This window comes from Battus philenor, unplaced genomic scaffold (assembly GCF_028537555.1).
Source record: "Battus philenor isolate CCGP_79_NKW_IND1 unplaced genomic scaffold, ilBatPhil1.0.hap1 SCAF_15, whole genome shotgun sequence".
In the NCBI taxonomy this organism is placed as follows: Eukaryota; Metazoa; Arthropoda; class Insecta; order Lepidoptera; family Papilionidae; genus Battus; species Battus philenor.
This window is the reverse complement of record NW_027181677.1, coordinates 1718622-1736198: the sequence shown is the minus strand read 5'-3', so window position 1 is coordinate 1736198 and position 17577 is coordinate 1718622. Positions and strand designations below refer to the sequence as shown.

The 17577-nt window shown below is 31.8% G+C and overlaps 3 protein-coding genes across 3 annotated transcripts in view; 1 reads left to right on the top strand and 2 right to left on the bottom strand.

Annotated features, from left to right (window-relative positions):
- Nucleotides 1-2346, bottom strand: part of SamDC (S-adenosylmethionine decarboxylase) — a 47565-nt gene extending 45219 nt beyond the window's left edge. The window contains exon 1 of the mRNA XM_068761640.1: nt 1976-2346. Within this exon, the coding sequence (XP_068617741.1) occupies nt 1976-2097 (122 nt within the window). The 5' untranslated portion in view covers nt 2098-2346. The remainder of the gene's footprint in view (nt 1-1975) is intronic.
- A 971-nt stretch (nt 2347-3317) lies between these two features.
- Nucleotides 3318-5498, bottom strand: LOC137918932 (uncharacterized). Its single transcript, XM_068761868.1, has 2 exons — nt 5100-5498; nt 3318-3596 (listed from the first exon to the last, which is right to left on the bottom strand). The coding sequence occupies exons 1-2, from the start codon at nt 5397-5399 to the stop codon at nt 3318-3320; spliced, it is 579 nt and encodes a 192-aa protein (XP_068617969.1). The 5' UTR covers nt 5400-5498.
- Nucleotides 5499-6005: 507 nt separating this feature from the next.
- LOC137918812 (activating signal cointegrator 1 complex subunit 2) lies at nt 6006-17084 on the top strand. Its single transcript, XM_068761725.1, has 13 exons — nt 6006-6084; nt 6184-6261; nt 6451-6602; nt 7688-7868; nt 9111-9308; nt 9642-9892; nt 10727-10906; nt 11697-11837; nt 12400-12713; nt 14170-14407; nt 15036-15177; nt 16418-16590; nt 16706-17084. Exons 1-13 carry the CDS (start codon nt 6058-6060, stop codon nt 16860-16862), a joined length of 2232 nt encoding a protein of 743 aa, XP_068617826.1. The 5' UTR covers nt 6006-6057; the 3' UTR covers nt 16863-17084.
- The last annotated feature ends 493 nt before the right edge of the window (nt 17085-17577 follow it).

Below are 17577 nucleotides of genomic sequence, written 5' to 3'. Positions count from 1 at the left end.
TTTATAAAAATGCAACCAAAAATTTTCATTTAACAATTGACATTTAAATTAGCCGTTGGGGCCATATATAAATGATGCGTTGTTAAATTTCATTCAAAAAAGTGTCAGTTGAGTTTCTGGTCGGCTTAACTCAGCAGATCATCAATCTGAGTGTAGCTTCCTCACGGACTGACTACTTAAAAGGTCAGCATTAATTAACATTAAAAATAAAAAATAAACTTTTCAAAAACTCGTATAAATACATAAATATTTCAACAAAAATATTTTCGATTTGAAACTTACGGATAAAACTTAATTCTCTGTCCAATTATTTTCATAATAATTCTATATATTTTTATAATTTAAAAAGCAGACTTCTTTTTTCATTAGTAAAAATTCGTGAGATATTTAAAAATAAATCGCGAGAAGCTCCCAAAAAAATATTGCTTTATCTAAATAATCGGTATTAACGCCCAAAACACTTATAATCCAAGGATTATTTTAACAAAGTGTTACAAGCTTCTACTCTTTGATACCCATCAACTTTACGAATAAACGATTTTAGACATAAATGCCATAAAATAAAAGAAAAATATGAGTAGCCATAAAAAAACGAAATATTGCATTATCGAAAGATATACATAATGGGCTTTTTTGTGGTTGCACCCGGCAACAGTACTGCCTACAATTAAAATTTCGTAAATATCAAATAATTGCGTAATATTTACAAAAGAAAAAAAAACATTTCCAAAAACTTCAGGTTTAAAGGTCAAAAAAATATTTATTTTAAGACGTTATGTTTTAATTAACCAAAAAAGTTTTCGAATCTGAAGAAGATTCGTAATATTGGACTGACTTGTAAAACATGTACTTACAAGTTTCTGAAATTAGCGTGCCCCCAAAAAAGAAGTCACAAAAAAGCATGTACGTATGTATAAATAAAAAAAAATATTATGGTAAAATTAAATTGGAGAGTCATCTAAAAACATAGAAAACACTTATATCAAAAGTAAAATAGTGTGCATCAGTCCCGGGAAAACGTCAAAATACCCAGTATAGTTATTCATTTTTACTAATATAATTAAACTTAACTAAAATTATTGGAAATCTTATTTCAATCCTTATAAGCAGTAATTGAATTTCCCCAAAATCCGTTACTTTCCTTGTTACGTAACACCGTTAAAGACAAAAGAAAAAGTAACTAAACCTAAACTTTTAGGTACACATGTGAAAATCAATTAAAAATTTATTGTCTTATGATTGTTTAAATCAGAACTAAATTAAAAGTAATTAATTTTTATCAACCACAATTTCTTCTCCATATTCGGGCTGTCAAAAACTCGTTTCATGTAAAGAAAAAAACATGTTTCTGAAACTTTCCAGTGCCTTACAATATGCAGGCAAGTTTTTGTAAGTCCATTATTCAAGGAATCATTTTAATCAAAGGTAGGCTTAAAAATTTTTAGTTAAAAATATGGTCACGGTATTTAATGTTCTTGCATTCGTTTGTACTTCGAAATGATTATTTTGTTTTATTAATGTTAATGTTACATTTAATTAAATAAATATATATTTGGATAAAAAATAGTTATAAAACAACTTATCATTATTAAAGATTGCGTGTTAAAAATTTGGCTTTTTATTTCCATGTGAACCATTTCTCTCGCCGGGAATACATAATAAAGAATGGCCAACCGGCGTTTGCCGTACGGAGACTACACCTAGCCGAACAGCTGATTCTAGAAGCTTCCATATCAACAATGTGACTAACGAGAAAAGTAAACTACAATTAAAACAAATATAGCAACGATTTGTAAATAACCATACATTTAGTGCTAAGAAAATTAAATTATAATATCACTAAAGTTATGAAAGTATTTCATAATTATTAAAAATATTAATGTTTGTTTCAATGCCGGTAGTCAAATATTTAAATCGTTTAGCATGATTTAAATAATGGACAGAAAAAAGGGTGCAAATCTAATTCATAACTCACCTAGTAATTTTCCTCAGGTCCGCATGTTTAGCCGGCGTAAACCATATCTCTATTAACTTTTCGACACCTTCAAAAAATTGATCGTTATTGTCACTATTAGATATTATTTCCGTTTCGGCCATGTCGAGTTTGTTTCAGTATTGTTTGAGAAAATATATAATTTGCAATTGAATTCTCACTTGAAGGTAAGATACAACCTATTCGGTTAAATGTCGGGAGTTGACTGGAACAGCTGAGTGAAACGAAATTATTGGCACAGGGCACGTGAGAGAAGGGGAAGAAGACAGTAGATTATAACGATATCTCTTTCTCTCAGAGCGAGCGAGCCGGCGGCGATGCGTTCAGAATTCACGACATTTTATGAAGCTACGCAAGACTTCATTCAGGTTATATACATTCTGACGATTGACATTTTCATATCATAGTAATCAATTTACCAATGTTGCATTATAGAATTAAACATTTTAAAGTATTTTCATTTTATTCTTAGACTTAAAAATAAATTAAAGTTTTATTGTTCGTTGGTAGCAAATTATTAATTTCAAACTTTAACTAATGTGTCTATTATTTTATGTATACCTTCGGATAACTTATTTTATTTCTCAATGTGTATTTTGCTTTTTATATGTTGTTCATTAAAGAAAATCCTATTTATGTTCAAAACTATATTGTTTTATTTTCTGTTAATTGTTTTATATGTATTAAAAATCGCAATTAGTTTCCACCGAATATGTTTTTGTGGTTAATATTTCTGTCTGTTCGTAAATAAATATTAAACATTACAAAAGATTTACATGGGATAGGTAGGCTAAATACAAATTACTGTTGCAACTTTATAATTATAAAAAAAAATATTGGGACTAAGAGTATTGTCAGATACTCACAAATTTTTATTAAAAATTAAATTCGCTGCATATTTACCTCGACACTTTACCGGAGTACTCTTATTGAAGAGAGAGAGTAATAAAAGTTATGTATAATTTCCCGATAAGTCCTCCCGGTCGAGTCAAAATTAGCAAAATCCATATACCGATAATATATAGATAATTATCTGACCGGCGTCTTAAGTATTATTAGCAGTTCTGTCATATACATGTGCCTTCATATCTAACTTCAATACACATATTTTGTACTTTTGTTTAAACAATTTAAATAATTGGCTTTTGTAAAACAAAAACCATTCTGTTTTTTCCTTTAAAATGCGTATTCAATTGCCGCTCGCAAAAATTTTAAATTTAAAGAAATGGCCCCCACTGTCAGAGCTTAGCTGGTATATATGATTGTACTAAAATATTAAAAATGTATAAAAAATCAAACAACAAATACAGAAGTCTTTTATTTGTCATAATTTTTCAAAAGTAGCAACCAATTTGTGTAAATTTCCATTTTCAACAATTTTTAAAGGTTTAATTTTATAATTTGGAATAGGAATTGCAGGCATTAGGTCCTTATCTTTCTCATCATGGTCAAAATCCTCAATTGATGGCTCTAAATCTCTTTTGCTAGTTGTTTTACAAGGTCTTCTATCCTTTCTTGTATTTTGAACATCAACATTTCCATTTAATTCGACTAGGTTTTTATACATTTTCTCATTCATGTGAAAATTTAACTTCTTTGTTATCTGGAAAGATGGGGAGTTTAGTATTGTTACTATTATTGAAATAAACAAATTAATAACAATTAAAATGGACTTAAAAATATGGACTTCTTCTTCCTTGCATTGTACCCCTCACTACTGTGGATTATGACCCTTATTGAAAAATTTCCTACATTTGTCTGTCGTGTACTATGTGATGCTATCTGTGCCAGTCTTCAGAAGTGTGTATTGCTTCAGCTACTGTGGTATCAAACATGAATTGGATCTGATCAGACCAAGGCATGGCCATAAAATAATAAATAAGAACATAGAAACAATTATACTGCATTAGTAGCTTATATGAGTGAAAAAACATACCATGCCTATTATTGCAGATAGGGATCTCAATAATAGTACATTGTCTTAAATTATTGAGGTCGCAGCTCCATAATCTATTTGCTATAAAGAATTTATTTTTTCTGATACTCTGGAATTTTGTGTTGATATTATCACCAAAATTTATAGCAATGTCAGCAAAGTTGGCATGACACACATTAAAAAACCTATTTAGATTTTTCTCCACCATAATTTGCATATTCAGAATGATAGTGTCACTATCCTAAACCTAGGTATATTTTACTATTAGTGCTAATTTTCATTAAGAAATACAGATTGATTGTTCACAGTGGTGAATGAATAGCCAATTTCTCTACATGTATATTCACCTTTTAAAGCTTTTACACACCAATAAGCTATCAACCTGTATAATAAATATAGAAACCCTACAATAAAATACATATATAAAACTACCCCATGTTAAATATCTTAAAATAATAATTAGAATGTAAAATAAGAAAAGTCACAAAGATTTTATTAGGAGGACTGGGAAGTAATGTCATTTCAGTTGACATATTTTACAGAAAAACTGATTAATTTTTACTTCTCCATTGTAAATTTGTATGCTAGATGGCAAAAGGTTGTAATAATGAGGGTGGATATATTGTTAACTAGAAATAAAGACTTTTTAAAAATGTATAAATTTGAAATGTGTGAATTTAACTTAAGAAAGCAACATTATTTTTCATTCCATTTAATATATATTTAACTTATTGAAACATATAATTTTATAAATGAACATCCCAACTAGTGAATTTGTACAGCTAGAGAGATAAATTCTGAGCTCTCCATGAATTCACCGTGTAGGTGCCAGGCCCATCATTTTAGTCCCATGATGTCAAGTAATTTACGAAGGCTGTTCCCACTGATTTCCAATAGGACCAACAATCTTGCGACTACCTTGATGAGGTCATCTATCCATGACTGTGTCTACTGGTATAGTAATGTCTATATTTAAGGTACAAATGCATAGAAGTTAAATTTTCTGTTTACATAGAAAATTAAATTTATTTATGATTCGTTAGTTGATTGCTACGCTTAGGAACTACTAACATTTTAAGAAAGAAAAAAGAAAGACTCCACGCATTTAAAGATTTAATTGTGGACTCCCCTACCGCTAAAAATGTGATATGAAAAATTATCCAAGCTTACTTTAGAACTTATTTGTTCCCTGTCAATGTTTTGATCAATAATAGCTGCTTCCGTCGGAACATTTTTGGTAACTTCCGTCAAATAATTAGCCAACATCTCACTCGAACATATCGAGGGTTGGCTGAGGGGTTTGTCATTTTTATCATAGTGACTTTTTTTGGGGGTCCTTTTCTGTGAAATTTTAGAACCAGATGCCTTTGGTTCGTATGTACATTGACCTGTTTGTTTCGCTGACAATTTTTGATCGTAATTTCTTATCAAAGTTTTTTTCACTTTTGGGTCTGTTCCAAATTTTTTCATTTCCCGTATTATAAAAACTTTAAAAACTATATTCCGCAGTACGATCGTGGAACAGTAACATTTGGGTACCTAATATTAAAAATGTAAATAAGAATATTGTATTTCTATGTTTGAGAATTCAAAATGATGTCAGTTGATATTTGTTGTCGGTACAATCAATGACAGATATACGTAACCAATAATATCACTGGTTATGTTGCCATATAAACATCAAATTTAATAAATGCATTTAAAGTCTTAAATAAGTTTTATTTAAGATACAATATCAGATGACGTATTAATGATACATTTAAACCCACATTTAATTATTCGTTCGATAAATATTAACGATAATTACAAACATACATAAAACTATGTCATAAAATAATAATGAAATCATAAATTTATGACTTTAAATTTAGAATATTTAATAATCTGCTTTTATTATTTAAAATTTCAAATATTTGCTATTATTATTCAGTGTAGTAAGTGTTAAATATTTTCAAATATTATCATTGTCACAAACAGCTGCCCAAAACGTCAGTGTCAAGTAATACGTTACTGTCATCTCATAACATTCATTTTGGTGTCGTATGCTCTTCTCTATCGTATAATTTATTTTATTTAACTTTAATATAGTTGTGTGTTAGTTAATGACATTTTATTGGAAAGTATAAGTATGAATAACAAGAATATTGAATTTATTGTGAGTGTGAATTGTTATTTACGTTTACCATTAAATAAATATTACAAGTATTCCAAGATTATGAAGGTGCGGCGTGATAAGTTTTATTAATGTTTTCAGAATCCAGAAAACTTACCCGTAGAAAATGTAACGCTTACTGTTTCCAATGTTGGCATTGTGCAAAAAATAAAAGCTCTCGTAAGTAATAATTTTATTTATAAATGTATTTACCTGTCAACGTGTTATGTACCTATGTCATAATAATGTGTAACATATAGTTTATTCCTTGAAATTGAATCGCAGTGGTTATAATACTGCTCAGATTTAAATTTTATTATGTATTTATTAATAAGACAAGAATTTTCATTAAAATGAAACTCTTTCCAGGATCCTTACTGGGTTGAAAAAAGGGGATTCCCTGTGTATGAACGACCACCATCAGGTAGCACCATGGTACTTGGTGCAGTGGATGCTTGGAAAATGAAGATGGATGTTTATTTAGAAGACCTTAAGCTGCTACTTGCTTTGCCACATCACAGGTAATTAACCATAAGAAGATGCAATTTATTATCAAAATGTCTGTTAAATATTATTTATAAATATAAATTTGTATGATTTATAATTTTTTTTATAATTAGTCTTATTTGACACTTGCAATTTATTGTTATACAGTATGATTGGTTATATGTGTAAAAGCATTAAAGAGGGTAAATGCTCATTTGCTGTCCATTAACATTTGGTACACCCTATCCCCTAAATCAGTGGTATTTAAAACAAAAAATAATGTAATTGATTAAAAGATTTTTTAAAATTATTTTTATTTATATCTATCCCTGTTAAATTGGTACTGCCATACATCTAGGTAGTCATATTTTAATATGAATAAAAAAATAATTAATGTTACATATTTCGGAGTTAACAGCTTTTTTCTGACAGTTACATTAACTCCTGTAAAGCTTTTACACCTATTTAAAATTGCCCTAAATATTATTGCACAACAGGTGTCAATATATTAGCTAAGACTAGGCAATGTGTTGTAATTATTATTATAAGTATTATGCCTTGAGCCACAATATCACCCTCTTAGATACCCTGTGTGGGAATGTTAAGAGGGTATTATTGACAAGTGACAACCCAAGCCACAAGTACTTCTTGGTGTTTTTGAACCTAGTTGGCAGTTGGCAGCAACCCAATCCAGTAAAATAGCAACTTGAGCCGAGGCTCCTTCAGGAGCTCATGAACTGTTCTAAAAGAGGTCCTAGGCTAGGTGGACTCTGTGAAGTACCACCTCAAACCTTGGGAATTCGCAAATGCAGTTTGGGCAGCAGTCACAGTCCTGTCCAAAAAAAAAAAAGATAAAGCTTGGGAACGGTTTTCTCTATTACTGCACTAAAGATTTAGAGAAAGTGTTTATAGTAGGCTCTATTCAAGGTGATGAACGCGTAAATTGAAAGGTTATATAATAGGGTAGTTTAATTTGATTCCAGTTTCAATCAGATTGAGTTCCTCTGGCATTTTTGTGTTACACGAGTGATCAATATAAATGACTTTAAGTGGATAATAATTTGAATAAATTTATAAAAGTTTCAGATGTAATTAATAACCAATGTTTGATATTTTTAAGGTTCTGGAGTACAATATTATATCACCCCAACTGCATGGATTCTTTAATTTCCTTCCTCCAAGAAGCCAGTCCACCTTACTTGCCTCCCCACGAGAGTAAAGTTGTACAAAGTCTGTACGGGGATATTAGAAGACTGATTCTTATAATATTTAGTAGGTTAATTACAAATAAGGAGAGTAAGGTGAATAACTTATTTATTGCAACATAATTTTAATATAATTTAAGTGTTATTATACTAAAAAATTTTAATTCAGTGAGGGATATCTCATATTATTATTCTCATATTACTAATTTGCCAGTTGCTTAACGAACTATGGTGAGGGCTATGGTATATGTACTATATGGCAGGGGTGGCCAATAACCTTACAGTGTGTGCCAATTTCGAAATTTAATTTTTTTGCAAGCGTGTAATAATTTATTAAGAAGCTATTATTTCTTTACAAGAGTACAAAATATATGCGTTGAAATTAAATAGTACAGTAACTTTAAAAAAGTTTTGAAACACAAAATGACAACAATTTTTTTAAATATATTTACATAAAAATGAAAAGTGAATTTGGTTATATTTATTGCAAGTAACTAATTTGTCCTTTGAAGAGCTGCAGATTGGCCACTCCTGCAATATGGTATTTTTTTTAATAACATTGTATAAAAATTGTAAAGATCCTTATGAATGACAGTAACATAGTCCAGCGGATTGGCAAAATGAATTGGTAGATGCCACTAGGGCCTTAGATTCTGGAGTAGAAACCTTGGAATTGCAATTCAGCGTTGGATGTTCATTCACCAGGCGAACTGGCCACCTTGTTGATATTGTTAGAAGATTGTTGCTAGGTGCAGGCTTCTTCCAACCGGCTTTAATGGAACTCTATGAGAGTGTTATTTGCCCAGCTGTGGACATTCTGCAGACGAAATGATGTATATTTTTTGGATATTTACATTTTAATTATTACGACTAGCACACTGAAAGAATTTTTATATAAACACTATGCACAGTCTATCACTGGCCTAATATGAACTATGTCATCTCTTATTTTTTTTCTTTCTTTATTATTAGAATCCATATTCCACAGACATTAGCGTCTGTGCCTTTGCACATTTTGTTGCATATAAGTGTTTAAGTAAAAAAGAAAGTCTCCTAATTTATTTTAACGACGTTCTAACAATGTTTAGATTTTAAGATTATGTTTTGTGCGTGCATCTCTTTAGTTTGTACACTCTAATTTAGGTAGGCCAGATTTAGAAGGCCCACATTGCTTTGGTGTTCACCTTCAACAACCAGACTTTTGTACCTACCTAACCAAAATTAAAATGATCCTTATAATGTTTGCTTCAGAAGTCTGTTCCAAAAATGATTTGATGTACATTATAGACATTTACAAGTTATTAATTACTTTAAAATGTTTATTTTTTATATTTCCAGTTGTGTTGGATGAGCAAGGATTATATGGCAACACTGATATACGATAGGTTTGTGTTCACGGTGCCTGTGATATGGGACATTTGTTTGGTGTATGGTGTTGATAATGCACCGCACGTGTCTAGACTTCTTCAAGGGGTTTTTAAATTGCAACCCCAGTATGAAACGGATGCAGCAGCTGCTGTTACATTTGTTAAAGAGGTAAGCATTAAGTTTTCTTTATAAAGTTATAATCTGATATAAATTAAAATAATTTCTCAAGAATTATTGTTACTTGGTACGTCACATAGGTAGTGTGAGACAGAGATAACGTTCTACGAAGCCAAAATTAGCCGATTGTCTCTTTCCAAAGGTCGTTGTGCAATATTTATCGTCGGCTACTGTAATTTAATAGTTTTGGATATAATAAAATACTTTTTTTCAATAACGTTTTTTTTAAAAAGATTTTAAATTTATTTATAAACGAAATGTGTATGTATCAATTGTTAAACTATAGTTTTACAATAATAAATAACAATTATAATTATTTTTAAGGCTTTCAAATTTATAATACTTCAAGTAAACAAAGATTATGATAGCGATGAGCCACCAAATCTGCCAGAAACGTTCAAAGGCTTTGGTGATATAAGACGACCTTCTAATAGCAAGGCACAGGATTCCCTCACCTTCGACAGTCTCCGGGATATTATTATACACCTGTTAGACACTGCGATAACGCTAAGGATATTTATAGAGACTTATCCGAAAGCTGTTGATATTTATAAAAAAACTAACTTAATTCTAAGGTGAGTAAGATTTAGAATTTTGCATTTATTTATAATCACTAGTTACAAAAAAATTAAAACCAAACATATAACCATTCCCTTAAATTTAAATTTTATTCAACACAAACAACTTTAGATTGTAACCTAAACATTCCTTGTATTGTATACTAAAGTAATGAGGTAAATAGATTTTTACGATCTAAGTGTCAGTCAGTTTTCGCCACAAAATCGTGATAGAGCCATATTTATTGCAACATATAGAATTAATTTAAGCTATAGCTATATGTATACAAACATAAAGTATGTGGTAAAACAAAGGACATTGAGGAAGCTTTAACTATTTTTCAAGACTGTCTAATGGCAGGGTAAAAGGGTCTTTTTATGGGAGAGCCTATACACGCTTCTACCGGCTTGTAGAGACGCATTATATCCAAAAAAATCCAGATACATATATATATATATATATATATATATATATATATATATATATATATATATATGTACAATCACGTGATTTTTGGTCAAAAATATGTTTAATTATAATAATGCCTCTCTAGTAGCTGGTAGACGCAGCGTGGGCACCCCACTTTAAGTATCGACTTCATAGTCAAGGTGGAAGGAACTTGGCAGCACAGGACCAGTTATTAGACAACCTTTAGGGGGGGGGGGGGCAGTCTGCCTTGCAGTAGACTTCCAATAGCACATGTCAAGATAAAACTATAATTTCACTGAAAGAAAATTTCTTTAGTATTTAAAGTCTGTCTTATTATTGATTTGTGTAGTATTTTTTTTTAATTTAATAAATCACTCTGCTCTATGGATTCTTGGTATATAGTTATAAAGTTATATTTTCAGTGTAGTCCAGATATATGAGTATGGTATCCCAAAGATATATGAGAAACTGGAAGAAGTGGGTGATCAGAAGAGCATAGCATATACAGAAGTCGAAGGGTATATAGACTTGGCTCGAGCTGAGTTAATTGATATCCTGAGGGAGATACTGGCAGTGCATAAGAACGGCATCTTTAGTGGCGAGTGAGTATACAGTTATTTAAATATAGAATAATCAGATGTATATAGGATGTATAGCTCAGAGATGTGCAACCTTTTTAATCAATAGACCAATTTAAATATTAAATTTTGTTTGTCGGGCTGCAAATAAAGTAACACTTATTAATAATCTAAAAAACTATATAATAAACATTGGTATATAAAATGTAAAATTTTTAATTTTTTTTTTAAACAGCTGTGCGAGAGACTGGTCACAAACAAATTGTTTCTATTTAATATGTACCACAATTTTATTGTAATTAATTTTGTAACAATACATTTATGTGAGAAAGTCGATAAAATTAATTAAATTTTTAACATGTTATGCGGGCCACATAAAAATGTTTAAAAAGCCGCAAGCGGTCCGCGGCCGAGTGTTGATCATCCCTGGTATAGCTTATTTGTCAGAAAAAATCTTTTAAGCTTCTAGATCTATTTAACATCACACTGTATAACATGATTATTCTAAATACGTTAATATATAACATTGTCTTAGAACAAAACCACAAAACTTGACCGCTTGGGACTCTATAAACTTAGGAACGAAAACCATAGACCTGCAAGCATAGCATAGGATGTCCATAAAAAAGCTTAGACAACCTTTTCAAGGTTCTCGAAAGACACTGGATGCAAGCTGCTTCCAGATGGTTCTTTGGATATCTATAAGAGAGACCTATGTCCAGTGGTATCCCTGGGTACGTCTAAAATGATGATATAATAGAAAGAGAAATTTTAGTTCATACATTAGTTATCCTTGTTATTCTTCTATTCCCAGGGGAAGTATAGCAAGTCACGTGGAAGACTTCTTGGCGGTGATGATGGATGCTCTAGCTGAGAAGCTTTTGATACGTGATTATCACCTGTGTTACCCAATCAACGAGGACCTGGAGATGCTACGGCAGGCATACCCGGAAATGTATCCTTTGTAATATATTTAAAATTTTTTTTGGTAATTGATTTTGTATTGCTAATTATCAAAAATACTTAAAAGAAACATTTATACCTACATCTAATTGAAACTTTAATTAACTATTTATTTATTGTTATCAGAATGCTATATGTCACGAATATTTTCTGAAATATTTTTTTTTATACATAAATATATAAAAATATGTATATATATATAAATATATGTATATATATATATATATATATATATTATATCTATGTTATATATATATATTTGTATGAATATATGTATTTGAGTTCAAATGAACTTCGAGAATATCAGGTTGTGGTGACATTCAATAGTGAACATTCTACTGCTGAATTTGTTTTTATATATTCATGTAAGCACATAAACTTATACAAAGTTTTATAAAAAATAGCATTACAAGGTGGCGGAAGAATTAAAATAAAAACAGACATTACATTATATATACAAATTGAAGCGCTAAAATTGTGAACTTTATATTGTTTCATAGCATTTTACTTACTTATTTTCAATTTTAATTTAATTTTCCTTAGCGTACATACAGAGACAGTGTTAAAACTGATTTCATATTACAAGCAATATATTCAAATTTGGACGAACCCATACCTGAAGATGTTCTAACCAATGCAAGCGCCATGATGAACGGAGACGTAGTGACCACAGATAACATACAACCAACATCCATAGATAACGAAATACCGGATGACGTGAAAGAAGAATCTTTGATAAGCGAAGTAAAAGATATTTTGCCACATTTAGGCGATGGTTTTATTTTGAAATGTCTGAAGCATTATGGTTTTAATACAGAAAGAGTTATTAACAGTCTTCTGGAGGGTACTTTGGCGGAGCCCTTGAAAGGTATTTAAAAAATTCATAATTAATTTTATTGTTGACTCTATATTTAAATATATCTTTGCAAATATCTTGTAATATATTATTTTGTTGTCTTTATGAAGTAAATTATTTTAATTAATCCTTGTAATAATAATAATAATAATAGAATAGAAATATATTGTTAAGCGCTATGTTCAGCAGTGGACATCTTTGACTGAAATTATAATGATTCTATACACTCTTGTTTATGTGTGTGTGATTGTGGGTGTATTTGTATGTTATGATTATGAAAGTGGTTAAAATAAAGGGTCTCTGTTGTAATATCACATATGTTTGGTTTCAGTGGTACAATGTCAGTTTAGCCATTATTGTTTCATAATTCATATAGTTTGCGCTGACGATGGTAGGTTGCTCTTTAAGGTCCAGGAAGACAGAAACACAATTTTTGTGACATATAATTTGTGGCAGCTCGGCGCGTATACGCTGTTCAACAGCTACTAAGGACCGTGTTCTCGCGACCGCGCGTGTTTTGCGGCACTCCTTTTTTAAAGTGTGCGAGACGGATGCCAAATGGAGCGCCCTTATTTCATATATAAATAGGAGTCATTTTTCGAAATAAAATCACTCTCAATCGAAGCGTCTTTCTTTAAACAGGCAACGCTAAATCGGTTACCAAAACAGCTGCCAACGCTAAAAAATATTTATTATTGAAGCGCGTATTACACACGATTATTATATGGTTTAAAAAAGAACAAAGCATCGATAAATCATTATTACGTCTGAGGCATACTGGCTAGCGCCATCTAGCGTATCTTTTTTTATAAAAAAATATGATAAAACAGCTCTATGTATTTACCAGCGTGTGCTGTTTCAGGTCTGTGTTTTGTGATAGGAAATAGCCACTAACAACTGGACTACTACTTCTTAATCTATATAAAAATATATACACACTCATACACACACACAACACCCACACACCCATCCACACACTCACCCAAAGGCGCATCCTCAACCACCCCCCACACACATACAAATGCTGTGCCCACAACTTCGTCCGTGTGGAATTTAACAAAGACAACTCTTTTTTACATCAGTAATCTGACAGTGTATGTTCTGACAAAATCGATACAGCCATTTCAGAGATTAGCAGGAACAAACAGACAGACAGAAATGTTATATTAGTATATGAACCGTATTTATATTAATATACGTTTAGTAAAAAGCATTTATAATATTATTACAAACAGACACTCCAATTTTATTTATTAGTTTAGGTGTCAGCATAACAATGTCTTCTTTGGTTCAAGCGAAAACTTTTTTCGTTCTCTATTTACACTCACGAACAGGTTTCTTATGTTCGTCTACCCTCAATAATTATATTTTAACAATTACGTATTTAAAAAATATATGTCTACCCTACAATAATCCAGAAACATTTGTTTAATTCATCATCTCCTAATAATTACATTTATATTTACAGGCATAGATCAGAGTCTCCCAATTATCCCGGAAGATCCTGTAGACAGGAAGTACCTGGAGACTGGAATTCAAAGGCTGAATGTGTTTGACGGTGACCAGTTCGACATCATGAGCAGGGACGATGTTGATGTTAGCAAGATCCACGTTGGCAAGCGGCGCGGCAAGTACAAGGATCTGAAGGATATGCTAGATGATAAGACTGAAGTGAAGACTCGAGTTGACATCTATAACAAGTATAAGTAAGTCAATTTACTTTGAAATTGACTTTGTTATTCAGGACTCTTACCTACCAGTTTTTTGGTCTCCGCTATTGGAGGCCTCTCGTACCCCTAACTTTTTGGGATCAGGGACCTTTTTGTTCAATAATTTTTTCAGTCTTTATTTATCACTCTCTTTCACGCGTCACAATATCTTTCATTCTTTACTTTTGTCCTTCACAATAACTTTCGTTTTGCTCTTTTATACCTTCTTTCTTTCCTCGGCTTTCTTCCATCATCTTCTTACTCTAAGGTAGGCTAGGTACATTTTATATATTTTTATTCTTTTATTTTATCTTACATTTATATTATCTTTATTTACACATTTATTTTACTTTCTTAATTCTTTATTACACATTTCTTTTTCTATTTATTATTATTAGTTAACAATTTATTTTGTGCAGAGTTTATTAAGTATCTTATTCTATACAGTCTTATTTCTTTCAACCGTATCAATCGCCACCCCAAGATCCTAGCAGGTTTGAGTCATCCATAGAACTGAACTGTTCATGACTGTGGTCGAATCTGGTCGTTTTTTGGGCCATTATTTATTCAATTGTCCATCCTGTTGTTTTAAACCACTTTTACTTTAAAATATTTTATTTTACAGCCTGGTGTGTGATGATGTAGCAATGTATTCTGATGAATATGACGACACATACGATTCGGATGGGGTGGCGCCTAGAAACGACACGGCTGATGATCCTCGAAGGCCATTCGTTACGCCTCGAGTACTAGCTACTAGAATTGAAGTGAGTTCAGATACCATTATTTCCAGATATTTCTATATATTCTAATGTCATGTTATTGGGGTCCTAGTGTCTCAGGGTAAGTCCAATCTGGCATAGCAGATCTAAATTGGCATTCATATATACTCATGAGAAACAAGACTGAATAAAACCTAAATTAAAAAAATACGTGTATATTGTTACGTACTGTGGGTTTTGATTTGTAATGAAACACAAGGAATTTTTTATTCACAAATCAGATGGTCACCCTACTTTAACACAAAGTATACTTTCGCTTAGTCCAAACTTCGCTTACAAATCGCTTAAGAAATCACTGTCCAAACAACTTACCAAGTCGACACTGCATCACTGATCGTAAATCTCAATCTTATTACTGGAACAACAGAACTGAACTGTTGACATGGGGAGTACACCTATATATATTATACTACGAAGAAGGTTCTAGTTAGTTCGAGATAGTACTCGGTTAGAATTTCCGAGAACCGTACACAAAAATCTATAAATATTTTCAAGGTCACGCGTGATTACGGCACTTCTTCATCCTAGGGTTTCGTATTTATTGTTTATAGGGTTCTGTAACTCGTGCTTTGTAACAATATATTCATTCGTTTTCTGGCCTCCGTTAAATTCAATCTTTGTAAAGTTTTAAACGAGTCATGATTTTAACTTAAATGTTTAAGTCAATAGTTTTTAATTTAATTTTAAATAAAGGTCATGTGAAAATGTCAAAGATGTAGGCAGGTTATTTGAGTATTGCCTACTACTTGTGATTAGATATAATATAGTTTGTCTATGTGTTTAGGACTCTAACAAAAGTTACACTAAATTAAGTGTTAAAAATTAAGGCGTTTTTATAAATGTAACTTTTCTATGGTAAAAGGTATAGAAATTAATTAAAATGATTGAACGTCCTAACCTATGACAAAGAGTTATCAAGTGTTACAAAAGAGAAAAACACGACAACCTACATAATAAATCAATGAATTAAAATTTTTATTTATGGTAACACATTTGAAATCAACCAAAATTATCTGTTTTTTTTATGGCCCCCGCTATTGGGAGCCTCTCGTACCCCTTTTTGTTGATTTTGTTTGGGACAGGGACTTTATTTACAAATATTTTTTTTTTCAGGGTTTTATCTTTATTCTACACTCACTTTCATTCTTCTCAATTTCTTTTATTCTTTCCTTTTATCCTTTACAATATCAAAATTATCTGTTATAAATGTAATGTTTATTCACAGTCAGAGGAATCGGATGGTGAAGAAGAACCAGCACAGAATGATAAAAATGAATCTAGTGCTGGTACGAGTAGGAATAGAATGGACTTCTGCATGAACCCAGAGGAGATCAGAGCAAGAAGAGAAGCGAACTACCATGCGAGGAGAGGAAGAGGCTTCCAGCACCCTCCGCCGCGGTAAGTTACCTGATGAATTGAATGACTATGTACAGGATGATTAAGTTTTAGTACAATTGTTTTTCTAAACATAAACAAATGTAAAAATTTCAATAAAAACAATTGTTATTTACAGTAATACAGACGTAACTGGAAAACCTAGAGGCCAAGGTCAAGAAAAGGAGGTGCTCGCGAACAGGGACAAAAAAGAAAAGCACAAGTCTTCCCGCGCCAACCACAACCGTCGCCAGGGGGCGCAGTGGAAACGCAGCCAGGGGATGATGCCTTCTTAGTCCACATTGACCGTGTTCACTGTTACCACGTTCAGGAATTTCAGTAACACAGTAAGAAATAGGTGAACGTGATAAGCATGGAGATGTTTTAATATTAAAATGATGTTAATATGTGCAATTTCAAATGTCATATTGAGTTTTTCAACAAGGACTTTGTTTTTGAAATTAAAATATTACAATTTTAATTATTAGGTGAAGAGTAAGCTTTGATCTTCTTCTTCCTTCCCTTTTCCCTTTATTTGGGGTCGGGTCTCCTTATCAATTTGCGCCAGGCCACTCTATCTTGAGTGGTCTCTGCATCAAGTTGAAGAGTTTCCAGTTCTTTTCCGATATTAGACTACCACGTAGCTTTTGGACGCCCTCTCCCTGTTGGGAATTCTGGGAGGCTTAAGGTAGTTTTTAACACGTGCAGCCGTTGAGGTCTTCACCCGTAACCCTGGGCAAGGGGCCGCGCTATACCCCGCGGTTCTGGGTCCCTATCCGAACTCTGCCACCAATTTCACTCCAGCCTACTGGAGTGAGTGGTGCCCACCCCCGCGACGTGGACGCGGACAGGTATTACCTAAGTGATGAGTAGAGAATTTGGCTCTACCCGCCCTCAGGCCGAGGGCAAGAGTAAGCTTTGATGATTATTAAGAATAATAATGGGCATATGTAACACTTCTGTCCTATCCAACACTACCGAAAATCATGACCATATTTGGATAGTTTATCG